This window comes from Myotis yumanensis, unplaced genomic scaffold, assembly GCF_028538775.1.
Source record: "Myotis yumanensis isolate MYYU_CA2020_CCGP unplaced genomic scaffold, mMyoYum1.0.hap1 SCAF_1, whole genome shotgun sequence".
NCBI classification, from domain to species: Eukaryota; Metazoa; Chordata; class Mammalia; order Chiroptera; family Vespertilionidae; genus Myotis; species Myotis yumanensis.
In genome coordinates this window covers 91,822,638-91,835,896 of record NW_027223752.1, presented here as the reverse complement: position 1 = coordinate 91,835,896, position 13,259 = coordinate 91,822,638, and the positions used below count along the sequence as shown (strand labels likewise).

Genomic DNA, 13,259 nt, shown 5'->3' with positions numbered 1-13,259 from the left:
TATGGTATATATGTGTGTATGTATCTATCTATCTACCTACGTACTTATTTATCTCCCTACACACACAGCCCCTGCTTAATTAGCTAGCACAATGCTTTGCTCTGTAATATGTGTCTATTTTATTGGGGAATAATAGAATTTGTTTAGGTTCAAATTTACAGTATTCATTCTTAAGCCATGCATCAAGAATAACAACAACAAATTCGTTAAAGTGCACTTAATATGACTACAAAAAATTTAAATATGTTGATTGTATAAAATTCTAAAGTTCATTGATTCACTACATCCATAATGATTTTTCTAAAGCATGAATTTAATCATGTCTATTCCCTGAACAAACTGTCTTAAAACTAAAGTCCAGTTCTCTCAATATGGCTTTTTAATATGGCTTTTTAACTTCACGATCTGACCTTCCCTTACCTATTAGTTTAAAGCCTGTTTCCTGGTCCCTTGAACTTTTTGCTCCATTTTTAGCTCCTTGAGCCTGTCATTCTCTGTCTTACATCTGCACCTTTGAACATGACATTCTCTCTGTCTAGACATTTTCCACCTCAGTTCACCAGTTTGATCCCAATGCTCCTGTAGGTCTCAGATTAGACTCACTCCTGGGAAGGCTTCCTGTCTGAATTAGGTGCTCCTTCTCTGTCCTCCAGTGCATCAGATAGACCTATCACCATATGGCCTTAATGTCTGTTCATGTGCCTACATCCCCCGCTAGGCTCTAAACTGCTCGAAAGCAAAGACTATGTTTTGTTCACTATTATATTCTTAGCACCTAATGCTTGGCCCATAGTAAGTGCTCAATAAGTATAAATTAAATAGGGAACAAGGAGCCAAATTAATACAAGTATGGGTGGTTTCTGGGCAAACTATTAGGTAGGTGTGAGTTAATTCTGATCTAAAGCTTCATTCACATTAAAAGTGCCCGAGCTTCTGTCACTATACCTCGGTTCAAAGCCCAGCTCAGGACCTGCTTATCTACCTACAAAGAATTCCTACCCCACAGCTCTGTGATTAAAACATTCTCAAAAGGTCACACTTGACAACACATGGTATGGCTTCAAAAAAATACCCACCTCAGCTGTCTCCTCGGAGAAAGCTTGCAGAATGTCCGTCTGCCTGGTGTAGTTGCCATTGGCGTCCTGCAGACCTTGCAGGATGCGCTCCCGCAGAACCAGCACCGAGACCCGGAGCTGGTGCCAGAGGAGCTGCACCGCGTGGATGTCCACAATCACATTGACAGAGTAGGACAGCAGCTTCAGGGAGAACTCAGTCTCAAGGAGGGCATGGATTTGCTCAACATGATCAGAAATATCTTCACAAATGTCCTGCAGTGGGGAAAAAAAAAAAAAAAGCAAAGATAGGATGACTTCTTTGCCAAAAGGTCACTTCTTCACCTGACACCAATCATCAGGGCCAACAGGTCAGGTGAGCACATGTTAGAGAGTGGGCCTTTGTTAGCTGCAGGCCATGTTCCTGGGCACCGGGCCTTTTGCGCATACAGGTAAGTTGATCTTTTCCTAACCCACAAAAATTCTTATTCTTTCAGATACCAAAATCCTTTCAGGTGCCAAGCTGAGAGGTCACCTCACAAATCCACTCTCTGTTCTCTTTATTTACAGTTTGTGATTCTGGCAAGTGAGCCAACAGCTATTCTTTTTGCTGGTGGCGAGCTCCATGGAACACACAATGTTTCAGGATGAGGCTTCATCCAGACACCAAGCATGAAGAAAGATGGGCTAGAATCTGTGTTCCATAGGAATTACCACCTATTGTCAATGAACCGCGGGGTCTTCAATGTAAAGAACAATTGTCACATTCCCGCAGGGAATGTTAATCCCTAAATTCATGATGGATATCTAAATTTCATCCCACACTTTGCAAGTAGAATCACTCTAAAGAAGGAAAGCCAGAGAAACCCCAAGGATGAAGAAAGACAAAATAGTTTGTTCTGTAAGACAGAGACAATATAAATAGAAACATTACTAACTCAAGGTTTCAATCTCTCCCACACATACTATTAGGCGTGCAGATTTGGTGTCTGATATGGCACTTACCCTTACAAGTTGCCAAACTCCACTGTGCCATCAGAGGCAGCTACATGGAAAGAGCAGCATCAATATTTACGTGAGCATTTGAAACAATTAAGCATTAAAATGATACTGATGTCAGATGAACCTGCTCAGTCACCCATTTTTAGTGATGATCAGTGTTTGTTTGTTTTTTAAGTGGATGATTTTTGGTGAGGCTAACATTTTAAGATAGCATTTGAGTTCTGAAGCCCTATCATGAGTGTTAAAACAGTCATTCTATGCTGGAAACATAGCCTGCTGATTCCACATAATTCAATTACTTGTTTTTAAAGAAAAACTAAAATGTAACCTTATTTAAATATGTGTAAAAATAGGCCCCAAAAAATCTATTGAAGAATGATAGAGAGTTGTTCTGAATTTTGAATATTAAGTACTGTGCAACTCCAATAAATGCTCCAATATTAGTTCTTGAAACCCAAGAACCAGTGGATGACAGTGATACAAACTGGTGACAACAACAACTTGAAAGAGATGAAAAGTTTAAACTAAATAGACTTTGGAGTCCTAATTAAGTGAAGTTCTTACAAATGTGGCCCATGAGCACATGCAGTCCGAAAGAGCTTCAGGGCAAATACTCCATGACCCTATTAACCAGCACTTGGGAACCAATCATATGCATATTAGTTATCTCTGCTGCTTTCAGCCTCTAACTGCTATCATCAGATATTCCATACTGCCTGGGGTCTCAGCTAATGCTTGCTTTGAGCATCTACTCCATTTATCCCTCACACTTCCTATTCCTGATATTCAACCACCTCAAAGCACAGGTCCTGCTTCCTTTGCCCTCTTAGGATACTCAGTATTGTGTTGCCTTGGAAAACTCCCTTCCACCCACTGCTGACCACTTCCAAATTCTCTGTACTTTTCTGGCTAATAACCCCATCCCATGGTAAAAACACTCCTTTACCTCTTCACAGAAGAATTATGTGAATACTTGTATTATCTACCTCCTGGTCATACCAAACCCTGACTCTGTCCAAGGACCTTGCTTCCCTGTTGTCCTCCCAAGGGATGCTACCTATTAGCCCAGGCCTCACCTGAGAGATGGAGGGGTAGGGTTGATGGGGAAGGACAGGCCTCAGAGCTTCTTTGCCACTTTCTGATCATTACTCTTTTGCCCTCATTCGAGCTCCCTTCTTCTCTAGTAGGTACCTACAGTCTACTAAAGCTTTAACTACTTAAAATTTCCCATAATTCTACATGGATGTCATTCATTGTCTTATAGTTTTTCTTCTGAGAAAAAAATGTTCCCCAGCAAGCTCATTCAGATGACTAAATCAAGAGATGTCTCAAAGACTAAGAAACCTATAATTACAAACTGAAGATAATTTTTAAATGCCCTCCAGCAATAACATTTTTATAGATACTCAAATTGTCCTTAGCCTATCCCATAATTATAAAGCATAGAAGGATAATTGTTTCTGTTGTGTTTTTTTTTTTTGTTTTTTTTTTTGCAGCAAATGCCTTAAGTACCTGCTATGTACTAACCCATGTGCTGGGGCACACAAAGGTTATAGTTCCAGAGCCGGCTCCCTAGAGTTCCCTGATTGGTAGGAGGTGGGGATGGAAATAAAAATTACAACCAGGAAGGTAAGTGTTCACAGAGGGCACACAGGGAAGGAAATAATTGTGCCCAGGGGGGGCAAAGAGGAAGGGGGAAGAACTCTCTTCTAAGGAAGTAATGTTTGGGTCTTGAAGGAGACAACCAAGGGGATGAGAAGAGCATTCTGGGGAGTAGCCAGTATCAGAGAGGTCTCCATAACTACAGACCTAGGATTTGGTACCAACTTCCTACATACAGTATATTACACAGAATCCATAAAAGAAAAACATTTGACTTCATCAACATTTAAAACTCTTGCTGTGCAAAAGTTATTTTTCAAGAAAAGGAAAATATAAGCTACAGACCAGGAAAACCTATTTTCAGATCATATATCTACCAACGGATTTATATCTAGAATATATAAAGAACTCTCAAAACAACAATAAGAAAACAACCAACCCAATTATCAAATAGGCAAAAGACTTGAACAAAAATTTTAAGTGGATATAATGATGGCAAATAAGCACATAAAAAAATGTTCATCCTCACTAACCATTAGAGAAATGCAAATTAAAACCACAATGAGATACCACTGTGGTCCAATAGGTGCAAGCCTAGTGGAATGACTAGAACAAACAATTACCAAGTGCTGAGGAGTTCCGGAGCAGCTGGAACTTTGCTGCACTGCTGGTGGGAATGCAAAATGACAGTCACTGTGGAAAACAGTTTAGCAGTTTCTTATGAAGTTGGAGATGCACTTACAATATGACCCAGTAATTTCATGCCTGGGGGTTTATACTAAAGAAATGAAAGCTTAGGTATACACAAAAATGAAAGGAAGGTCTACTCATAAACACCAAAACCAAAATGACCTGCAGTGGGAAAATGGATCAACAAACTATGGAACATCTATACACTACACAGTCTCAAAAGGTGACACAGTGTATATTTCCACTTATATGACATTCTCAAGAGACAAACGGTGTTGATGAAGAATAGCTGAGTGGCTGCCAGGGGTGGAGGTGGGGGGAGCATGAATACAGGTTGACAGCTTGAGGGAGTTTTTGAGGTGATGGCACTGTTCTGCATACTGAGTGTGGAGATAGTTACACAAATCTACACATGAGTTAAATTTGTAGGCATGTACACCAAAGAAGAAAGTTAATCTGTCTGTTTCATAAATTGTTAAATAACAACAGAAAAGAAAACCAATTTATAGTCTCTTATTAAATGCATATAAACATTTGTTTTGGGTCCCACACTCCCTTCAGGTTGTTGGAAATTATAAGGAGCACAGCTCTGAAGGTCATGGCACTACAGTCATCAGCCCGAATTCCATAGCTTCCACAGGATTTTCAGACAAATATAAAAGGAAACAAGGTTAAACTGGAGTCCATCTCAAACCATCTGCCTTCAAAGTTGAGTAAGATTTTTTCCCATAGATATTACTGTAATGTGGGTAAGTTAGACTCTCCATTTTCTTGATTAATTCTCATACTCCACAGTAGCTCCGATAGCAGCGGTTCTCAACCTGTGGTTCTTGACCCCTTTCACAGGGGTCACCTAAGACCATCGGAAAACACATATATAATTACATATTGTTTTGTGATTAATCACTATGCTTTAATTGTATTCAATTTGTAACAATGAAATTGGAGGTCACCACAACATGAGGAACTGTATTAAAGGGTCGTGGCATTAGGAAGGTTGAGAACCACTGTCCTATAGCCTTCAGAATTACTCACACCATAAATTCATGAAGACATTATGTTGCCAACTGCCCGCTTCACTCAAACTTCTAGATATGTTGTGGTCTCAACTGCAGCTGCTGCTGCCTGTCACTGAAATGGAATCTTCGGTGGTTTCTGAAGTAGTCGACACAACACTGACTTGACCTGAGACTGTTTACAAATAAACTCCAGTCGGATGAGTCAGTATTTTTCTTTACAGTTCGGTATTTATGTGGGAGAGGTGCCTTTTTTTAGTAAGATTGTTGTATATTTTGTAGTTGTATTGTTTCTTTCAGAAAGATAGGGCGGTTAAGATAACTGTTATGTATTTAACCAGAATGTCCAGTTGTCACTTACACAGGAGAGAAATGAGGATGCCCTTCCTGTGATTTCTCTAATCGCTTAGGGTACTAATGCTAACTGTGACCTCCTCGGCTCTGTTAATTGTCCCTGGGAGGAGATCTGGTTGCTGCCTCATCATGAGGCCGCCGTGCCTATTTCCAACAATTTATTTTTCAAAACATCTTGAAGATTTCCTCGTGAAATTCTGTGTCTGTGGCTTGACATTCTGTAAAACTACCCATCTCTAAGGCTCCTTGTGCATTTGGAAGGAAACCTACCCTTCCAGCAACTTTCTCACCAGGTACTGAAGCAAAGCGTGGCATCCCAGTTTCATGAACTCCCACAAATGCAGCCCCAACCACTTTTCTCCTCTTCTTCCTTCCCAACATGCATCCCCAAATGAGAAAACATAGCAAATCCCCCCAACCCCTACAACCTGACTCTCCACAGGCACAAACAGTAATTGCTTGGCATTTCTTCATTTATCTACAGCCCTTTTTTCTATCTCTACCCATAAAAATAGGTACACTGTCTCAAAACACTCTTGCCTTAACATTTGTCTTACTGCAGGACACATTCAGATGGTATTCCAAAACACACACACACACACACACACACACACAAAGTAAGGCCTACTTTTAAAAGATAGGTCTCCTCGCTCCTTTTTTTCACTTCCATCTTTTTCCTGTCATAGTTTCAGAAATCTTGAACCCCTGTCTATCCAAAGCATACCACTACATTGAGAATGAAAAGTTTTCATGCTCTAAAGATAGTAAGCAAAAGAGAAGTAAATATAAGATTTATTTCGCGTACATATTTAAGTCTCACTGAAAAATGCCATGTCATCATGACTGCTCATTTTGTTTACTGGCAATTATAGAAATGAATAAAGAAAAGTGTCTTTGCCTGTCCATATGCTCACCATATGTGTGTGTATTCATTAGAAAAAGCTGAGAGGAGAGTCTTACCTAATACATGTACTTTATAATTTAAAATACAGATCAAGGGAACACCAGTCACTTGTTAAAAACAAAACACCTAATAAATGAACCTTTTGAACTGAAACTTGCAACTTTATACAAAAGCATCCTATTGCAGACTATTAATGTCATCTTCAGTTGGTTATCAAAACTGTACTTTCTCCGAAAGACAGACTGATGGATGTTCCTATGACAAAGTATTTTTATTTTCCCAAAAGTAGACTGCCCCCTTTCTTTCCCTTCCTCTAACACAGTGATTTTCAATGTTTTCCATCTCATGGCACACATAAACTACTTACTAAAATTCGATGGCACACCAAAAAATATGATATATTTTTTGCAGATCTGACAAAAACTAGCTATAATTTTTATTCATTCATACCAGACAGCTAATGTTGTGTGGGCTGTTGTCCTTTTTTTTTCAACTTAAGGGAAAAGAGGTCAGTGCCCCTGACTAAATAGTCTGGTATTGCATGTTTTAAAAAATTCTTGTGGCATGCCAGTTGAAAGTCGCTGCTCTAGCAAATACTAGTACACTTTCTAATGGTCCTAGTTTCTTGTTTGTCATACTGAGAATGACAGGACGAAGGGTGGTGGGAGGGAGGCTGAGACTTTTTAAGATCATGACATTACTTCTCTTCAAAGTTTCAAGAATTCTATGGTTGTAAACAGTGGTTATCCTTTTAAATTGCTAAAACTCTGAAAGTGTGAGATGAGAGCTGAAATGACATTATTTACGTGGAAATGACTTTGCTGAAACCATTAGCTATTACCTGCCCATCTCCCTGATGAAAGAGTAGCTTTCTGGAAGCAGGAAATCATGTCACTCGCTGGGACACTACCATGCATGTGGGCCGTGTCCAGATGATGTTTTTGGAATTAGAGTCAACAGATAAAATATTATATTTCACAAGTCAAAGTGAAATGCCTAAAACGCAAGTCCTAGTTTAGTTTCCCAAGTGTATCCTCGTTAATCAGCACTCAATCAGCAAAAGTCACTGAAATCGTATCATCTGTTTTGATTAGGATTGGTGCCGAAAAGCATGTGGATTTGGGAGAGTGACGATGGTAGAAAGAGGAGGATGAAAATGCTGACTACAGACGTGGCAGGCCTCACACATCTGCTTTCACACTCTGAAAGAAAGGAACGAGTCCAAATTCGGTCTGGCCATGCCTGGCCACATCCAAATCTGGATTGTTCTGTTTTCCATGATTTGAATTTGTTAGTATAGAATTGTCATTTTAAAAGCTTCAGATGATTCACTGACTGAGATATCACTTTGAATTCCTAATCCCAGGTTTTGCCGTGGGAGGGGAAGAACCCTGAGCAAAAAGATGAGAGAAAGTCTGACAATTGCTATTGTGCACTGGAGAAAATGTTTTTCTAATTGAGCTGTTGCCTAGTCACAGTCACGTTTAGTGTCCTACCTGACAACAAGGCAAGAGTTCATTCACTAATGAAAATCACACCGATGGCACCAACTCTCTGAAATTCCTCTGAGCTGTAATTCCCCTCAGATATCGTCATAAAACTGACTTTGTGTAGAAACAGGTAGAGAAGTCATGATGCCTCTCACTCCACAGTGTGCTTGCCAGCCATGCAGGTTCCAGGGCTGCTCCTTTTGAAGAGAGGGGACCAAGGAACTTGAATTTTTGAAAACTGCATCACCATGAGGCTGGTGTTCTAGACACCACACGCTGAGCCAGAAATGGGCCATCTAGTCTGACTCTACCTGAAACGAAGCCTCCACGCAAGCCTGCTGCTACACAACTGTAAGAACAAAGCCGCCCGGCAACCTGAAAGGGAGCCCACTGCTAACAGTATACAGATGTCTTTGCAGGAGGATTTACTAGTACATTCTTTGTACCCAGAACACAATTTCCCACAACTTCATTTACCCACCGCACCGCTGACAGTGCTGTGATCAGCTCTAGGCAGCATCAGCTTTGTGAGTTTCTCTAATGGGCTTTCTTCTTTCCTGTGTGGTTTTGTTTTGTTTTTTTACACTTTTATTATAGAATGAAACAGATACAAAATATCACACAAAAACCCATAGCTTAGTAAATTATAGATAAGGTAAGCAGCCTTGCAGCAGCTACCCATGTCAAAAACTAGAACTTGGCCAGCCACCCCCGCAGTGCCTCCATGTGCCCCTCCCCTTCACAGACCCTCCATCCCTCCGAAAGTGACCACCATCTTGACCTGCAGAGCAATCACTTTCTTGTATCTCTTTTGTTTCATCACCCAAGTAAGCATGCCTGGATACTATAATTTACCTTTGGCCAGTTTTTCACTCAATATGTCTTTTAAGTCTTTTTTAATCTACAGATTCCTTCTCTATTCCTTTCTTTTTAGTATAATTTATCCATTAAAGATCCTGGGGCATTAGACCTGCAGAGTTTCCCACAATTTGGATGTGTTCATTGCAGCTGCATGGAGCAGTCAGTGTGCTGGTTCCTCGGATCTCTTTACTTTCTTCAAATTGGCAGCCAGATCCTGAGGCCTGATTCGTCTCAGGTTCAATTTCTTTGACAAAACTGTAAGTAGCATTGTGTTGTTGTTTTTTGATTTTTATATCTTATTTTTAAATATGTCTTTATTTATTTTAGAGAGAGGAAGGGAGAGGGAGAGAGAAATAGAAACATTGGTCATACCCCCTACCGGGGATCGAGCCTCCAACCCGAATGGGTGATCTCATAGTGCATGTGCTGATGTTCAGCCACTGAGCCACACCGACCGGGCAGTAGTATGTTCTTTTGTCAAGAGGCATTTAGCTTTGGTTTTTGCTCCTTCTTGAAAGCTGCTATTAACTATTGCGGTAGTTGCTGCTCTGTGCCTAAAACTGTTAATAAATATATGGGGGTTACAAAGTGATGATACACTCATTCCATCATTTTGCTTTCATTCATTAGCTGGAATAACTTTATCAGAAGAGGCTTTGCTTTATCAACTATTTGTTACAGTGATATAATTCATAAAGGAAAATCACGACAAATTCTTTTCTTTACACAGTGTTCAAGATAATGACTTGGTTCTCTGTCACATTCAGAAGGTAACCAGCCAGCTGGTTTACTTAATATCAATGTGTACTCATAGATTTAAACATACTTGATGGGTTTTGATCCACTGCAATTCTTAACCTTATTGAAGTTCAAACTGTCCATCTTTGGTCACTGGGATGGCCTTCAGTCTGAGTAGGCTGGCTAGCCTAGTAGCCTTTGAAAGCTTCTTTGCCATCTTACACATTGTCAAGCCTGAAATCAGCCACTTTTCTAAGAAGTTTGGTTTCCTTTAATGGAAAAAAATTTCCAAACTACCATCTGGGAAGTAGGGATGCTCATTACTACTGGGTTAGTAATTATTTCTATGATTTTATAATTAACAGAGCTAGGAAGTATGCATATTTAAAAATGAAACAACTTATGAATTCATAACTGATATTTCCAACTCAAATTCATGACTATAAGGTTTTCACCTAACGTCCTTCTATACAATATCTGTAGCCCCTTTCTTCTGTGCCAGAATCCTGGTTCCCAAGAACACAGGGGGTGATAGAATTAGAAGACCCCATAGCGACTCATTTGTTTTATCTCACATTATACATATGATGCTTTCATCATAATAATACTAATACTACCCTAAAACTACTACTAATACTATCTCTGAAGCAAATGACTAGGAACAGGCCTTTACAAGATACCTGCTCGAGGTGCCTTTTGTTATCACAGAAGAGAGCAAGGTTACCTTTGGTTTGTCTTTAAGTGGTTTTTGAGAGAATAGAATACCATAGTCTCCCGTTTACTAGTTCATATGACAATTTAAACACTTGGGGGTGTTGTAAGTTCATTTATCATCTGCAAAGTCCTTGGAGAAGGAAATCAAACAGAAGCCTTAAGAAAAATAGGACTGTGAACCACATGACCACTCGTTTTCTTCCAGGGAGGGAAAGAAGGCTTCCTGCCTCAGCAGACCCTCCTAGTCTTTGCAGACCTCACAGAATATGCAGAAGAACAAATCCCAATGAAGGTGCTACCAACAATATACCAAGGAAACTGCACCTTGCACGTGAGACTGAGTGTGCCAGGTAAAGCACTCGTTTTCTTTCCAATACAGCAACTAAGGGGATAAGATGACTCCTACTACCTATTAGCTAAGGGCTGTCCCATGATGAACATGGATTTCCTCTTTTAAAGAAATGGAAAGTGATGATCTCTTCATTTGCCATCTCATATGGAAAAGTTATACAATTACATATTTGCTGTGTTTGTTCAGTGGCCTACCTGTCATTTCTGCCTACTTCTCTGAGGTCTGTCTGCCTTAGGAAATTCCTGTCTGGCAAGCACTGCATTTTTAGATGTTGCTTCATAGAGTATTAATACATGCTGAGTTTGCTGAGACTGAATTCACAAATCATGAAAATAGAAGTTTGAGGATGATCATGAGAAAGAATAAATGAATCACAAGATGTATCTAGATTAATCTGCACCAGGCTGAGTGTCAGAAAGTCTGAGTTCTTGGCCCTGGTGGGCACTGGTTATCACTCCCAATAGATCACCAAACCTGTTTCCTCATCTACAAAGACAGTGCTGGATGAATGATCTCTATCCTCAAGTGCTAAGATTTTTTGGTGTCCTTTCCTCTTTTATTTTGTATACCCTTCATATAAAGCATACCCAGAGCTTCAGTTACCCAGAAGCTTTTGTGTGTCTCTGAAAATCCTTGTAATATGACTGTTATTTCCAACCTGTAGTAGAATGAGTACTAGATTGTGAATCAGGAGACCTGAGACCAGTCCTGGGGATATTGAAAGTATTTCTCTGGCTCCTGCAAGTGACCCTGCCAAAAGATCTAAAATAACAGCACAGATCCACATCAACAGACTGAGAAGGGAAGATCATTGCAAATGAGGGCCAAGACCCCATCCTCCCACCCCAGGATTAATGCCTGAGGAGCCCCTTTGGTGGTGTTTTCCTTAGTAACCATGGTAGAGTCAACCCATTACTCTTCCACCTCTTATTTCCTAGCTGCTGGCAATCTCTCTCTCTTTCTCTCTCTCTCTCTCTCTCTCTCTCTCTCTCTCTCTCTCTCTCTCTCTTTCTCTTTCTCTTTCTCCTATGAGGCTCATTTTCATCTGCCTATACCACTCACTACTCTCTCTTCATTTCAGTTATTTAAGATTTTATTTTCTAAAATATTATAAAATACCTTTTAGCAATTTAGATTTATTTCTGGGAGAGGAAAATTTTCCAGTAACTCTCTTGAAATTTTTTGGAGCATTTCAAATTATAAATAATCTTATGACTCATTTACAAATGTTTTCTCTTGACCTATTCATAAATATGTATTATATTGGGGGAAAAAACTTTTAAAAATGAAAGCTCTATTTTGGATTTCATTGCTGACTCATGGTGTGACCTTGGAAAGGTCAACCTCTTTCTTAGATGTACTCTTCATATATTTAGATCACTAAGATCATGACATAGCTTCTAAGGATATGTTTCTATGTCTTCCTCCCCCACATAAATACCAACAGTAGCTTGGCTGTTGATTTGTATTTAAACACCTACAACATGCTTGTGGGAAGCTTACATTATAGACACAAGCTTTTAGTCTCACATCCAGGAGTCCAGAAGAGGAAATGGGACCTCAAAGGATCAAGGCCTGTGAAGAACTAATTTCAGAGGCTATGGTTAAGACACTGTAAATGAGATCATAACAAATTCAGATTCTGAAGCCAGTGCTCCCCTTTCACGTAAGGCAGATGGGGATGCATGTCATCAGTTAACCTTCTAGAAAGCTCCTGTTGCCTTTCAGTGACCCAATAATTTCACTCCTAATAATATCTAATGAGGCAATAATGGATTTACCTATTGAAATGCTATCACAGAGTTGTATATAATGATGAAAGTTTTTAATAACGAAAAGATCAAAAAAGAGGAGATTGGTTTAACAAGATGTGGTAATCCATATAATGAAAATTACACAGATGCTAAAAATGATGTTGCAAAATATAATGAATGGCATTGGATATTCAAGACATGTTGTTAATTGAGAAAAAGTAAGTTAAAGAGTTACTAGTATATTAAAAATTACAGAAAGAACTAAAAAATATGTGAAAGCTGTTCATAGTATTTTCTCTAGATCGCAGATTACAGTGACTTTTTTAAAAAATTAAATCCTCACCCAAGGATATTTTCCATATTTTCCACTGATTTTTAGAGCGTGGAAGGGAGGAGGAGAGACAGAAAGAATAGAAACATCAGTGTGAGAGGGTCACATAATTGTTAGCCTCCTGCACACGCCACAACCAGGGCTGGAGATGGAGCCTGCAACCAAGGTATGTGCCTTTGACCGGAATCAACCCCAGGACCCTTCAGTCTGCAAGCGATGTTCTATCAACTGAGTCAAACCGGCTAGGGCACAGTGATTTTTAATGTACTGTTTGCATTGTTTTAAATTTTTTCACTAGAAATTTTCTTTTGTGAAAAATGTAAAAGTTAAACAATAACAAAAAAATAAAGTTATTTCCCATGGTGAAACGACAGTCAAGGAATGTAGGTCAAACTGTGC

General features: G+C 39.5%; 1 protein-coding gene across 3 annotated transcripts in view; it reads right to left on the bottom strand.

Annotated features, from left to right (window-relative positions):
* Positions 1-13,259, bottom strand: part of AKAP6 (A-kinase anchoring protein 6) — a 487,918-nt gene that overhangs the window by 292,630 nt on the left and 182,029 nt on the right. For all 3 annotated transcript variants that reach the window (XM_070427710.1, XM_070427731.1, XM_070427721.1), the window contains exon 3: positions 1,077-1,328. In XM_070427710.1, the coding sequence (XP_070283811.1) occupies positions 1,077-1,328 (252 nt within the window). The remainder of the gene's footprint in view (positions 1-1,076; positions 1,329-13,259) is intronic.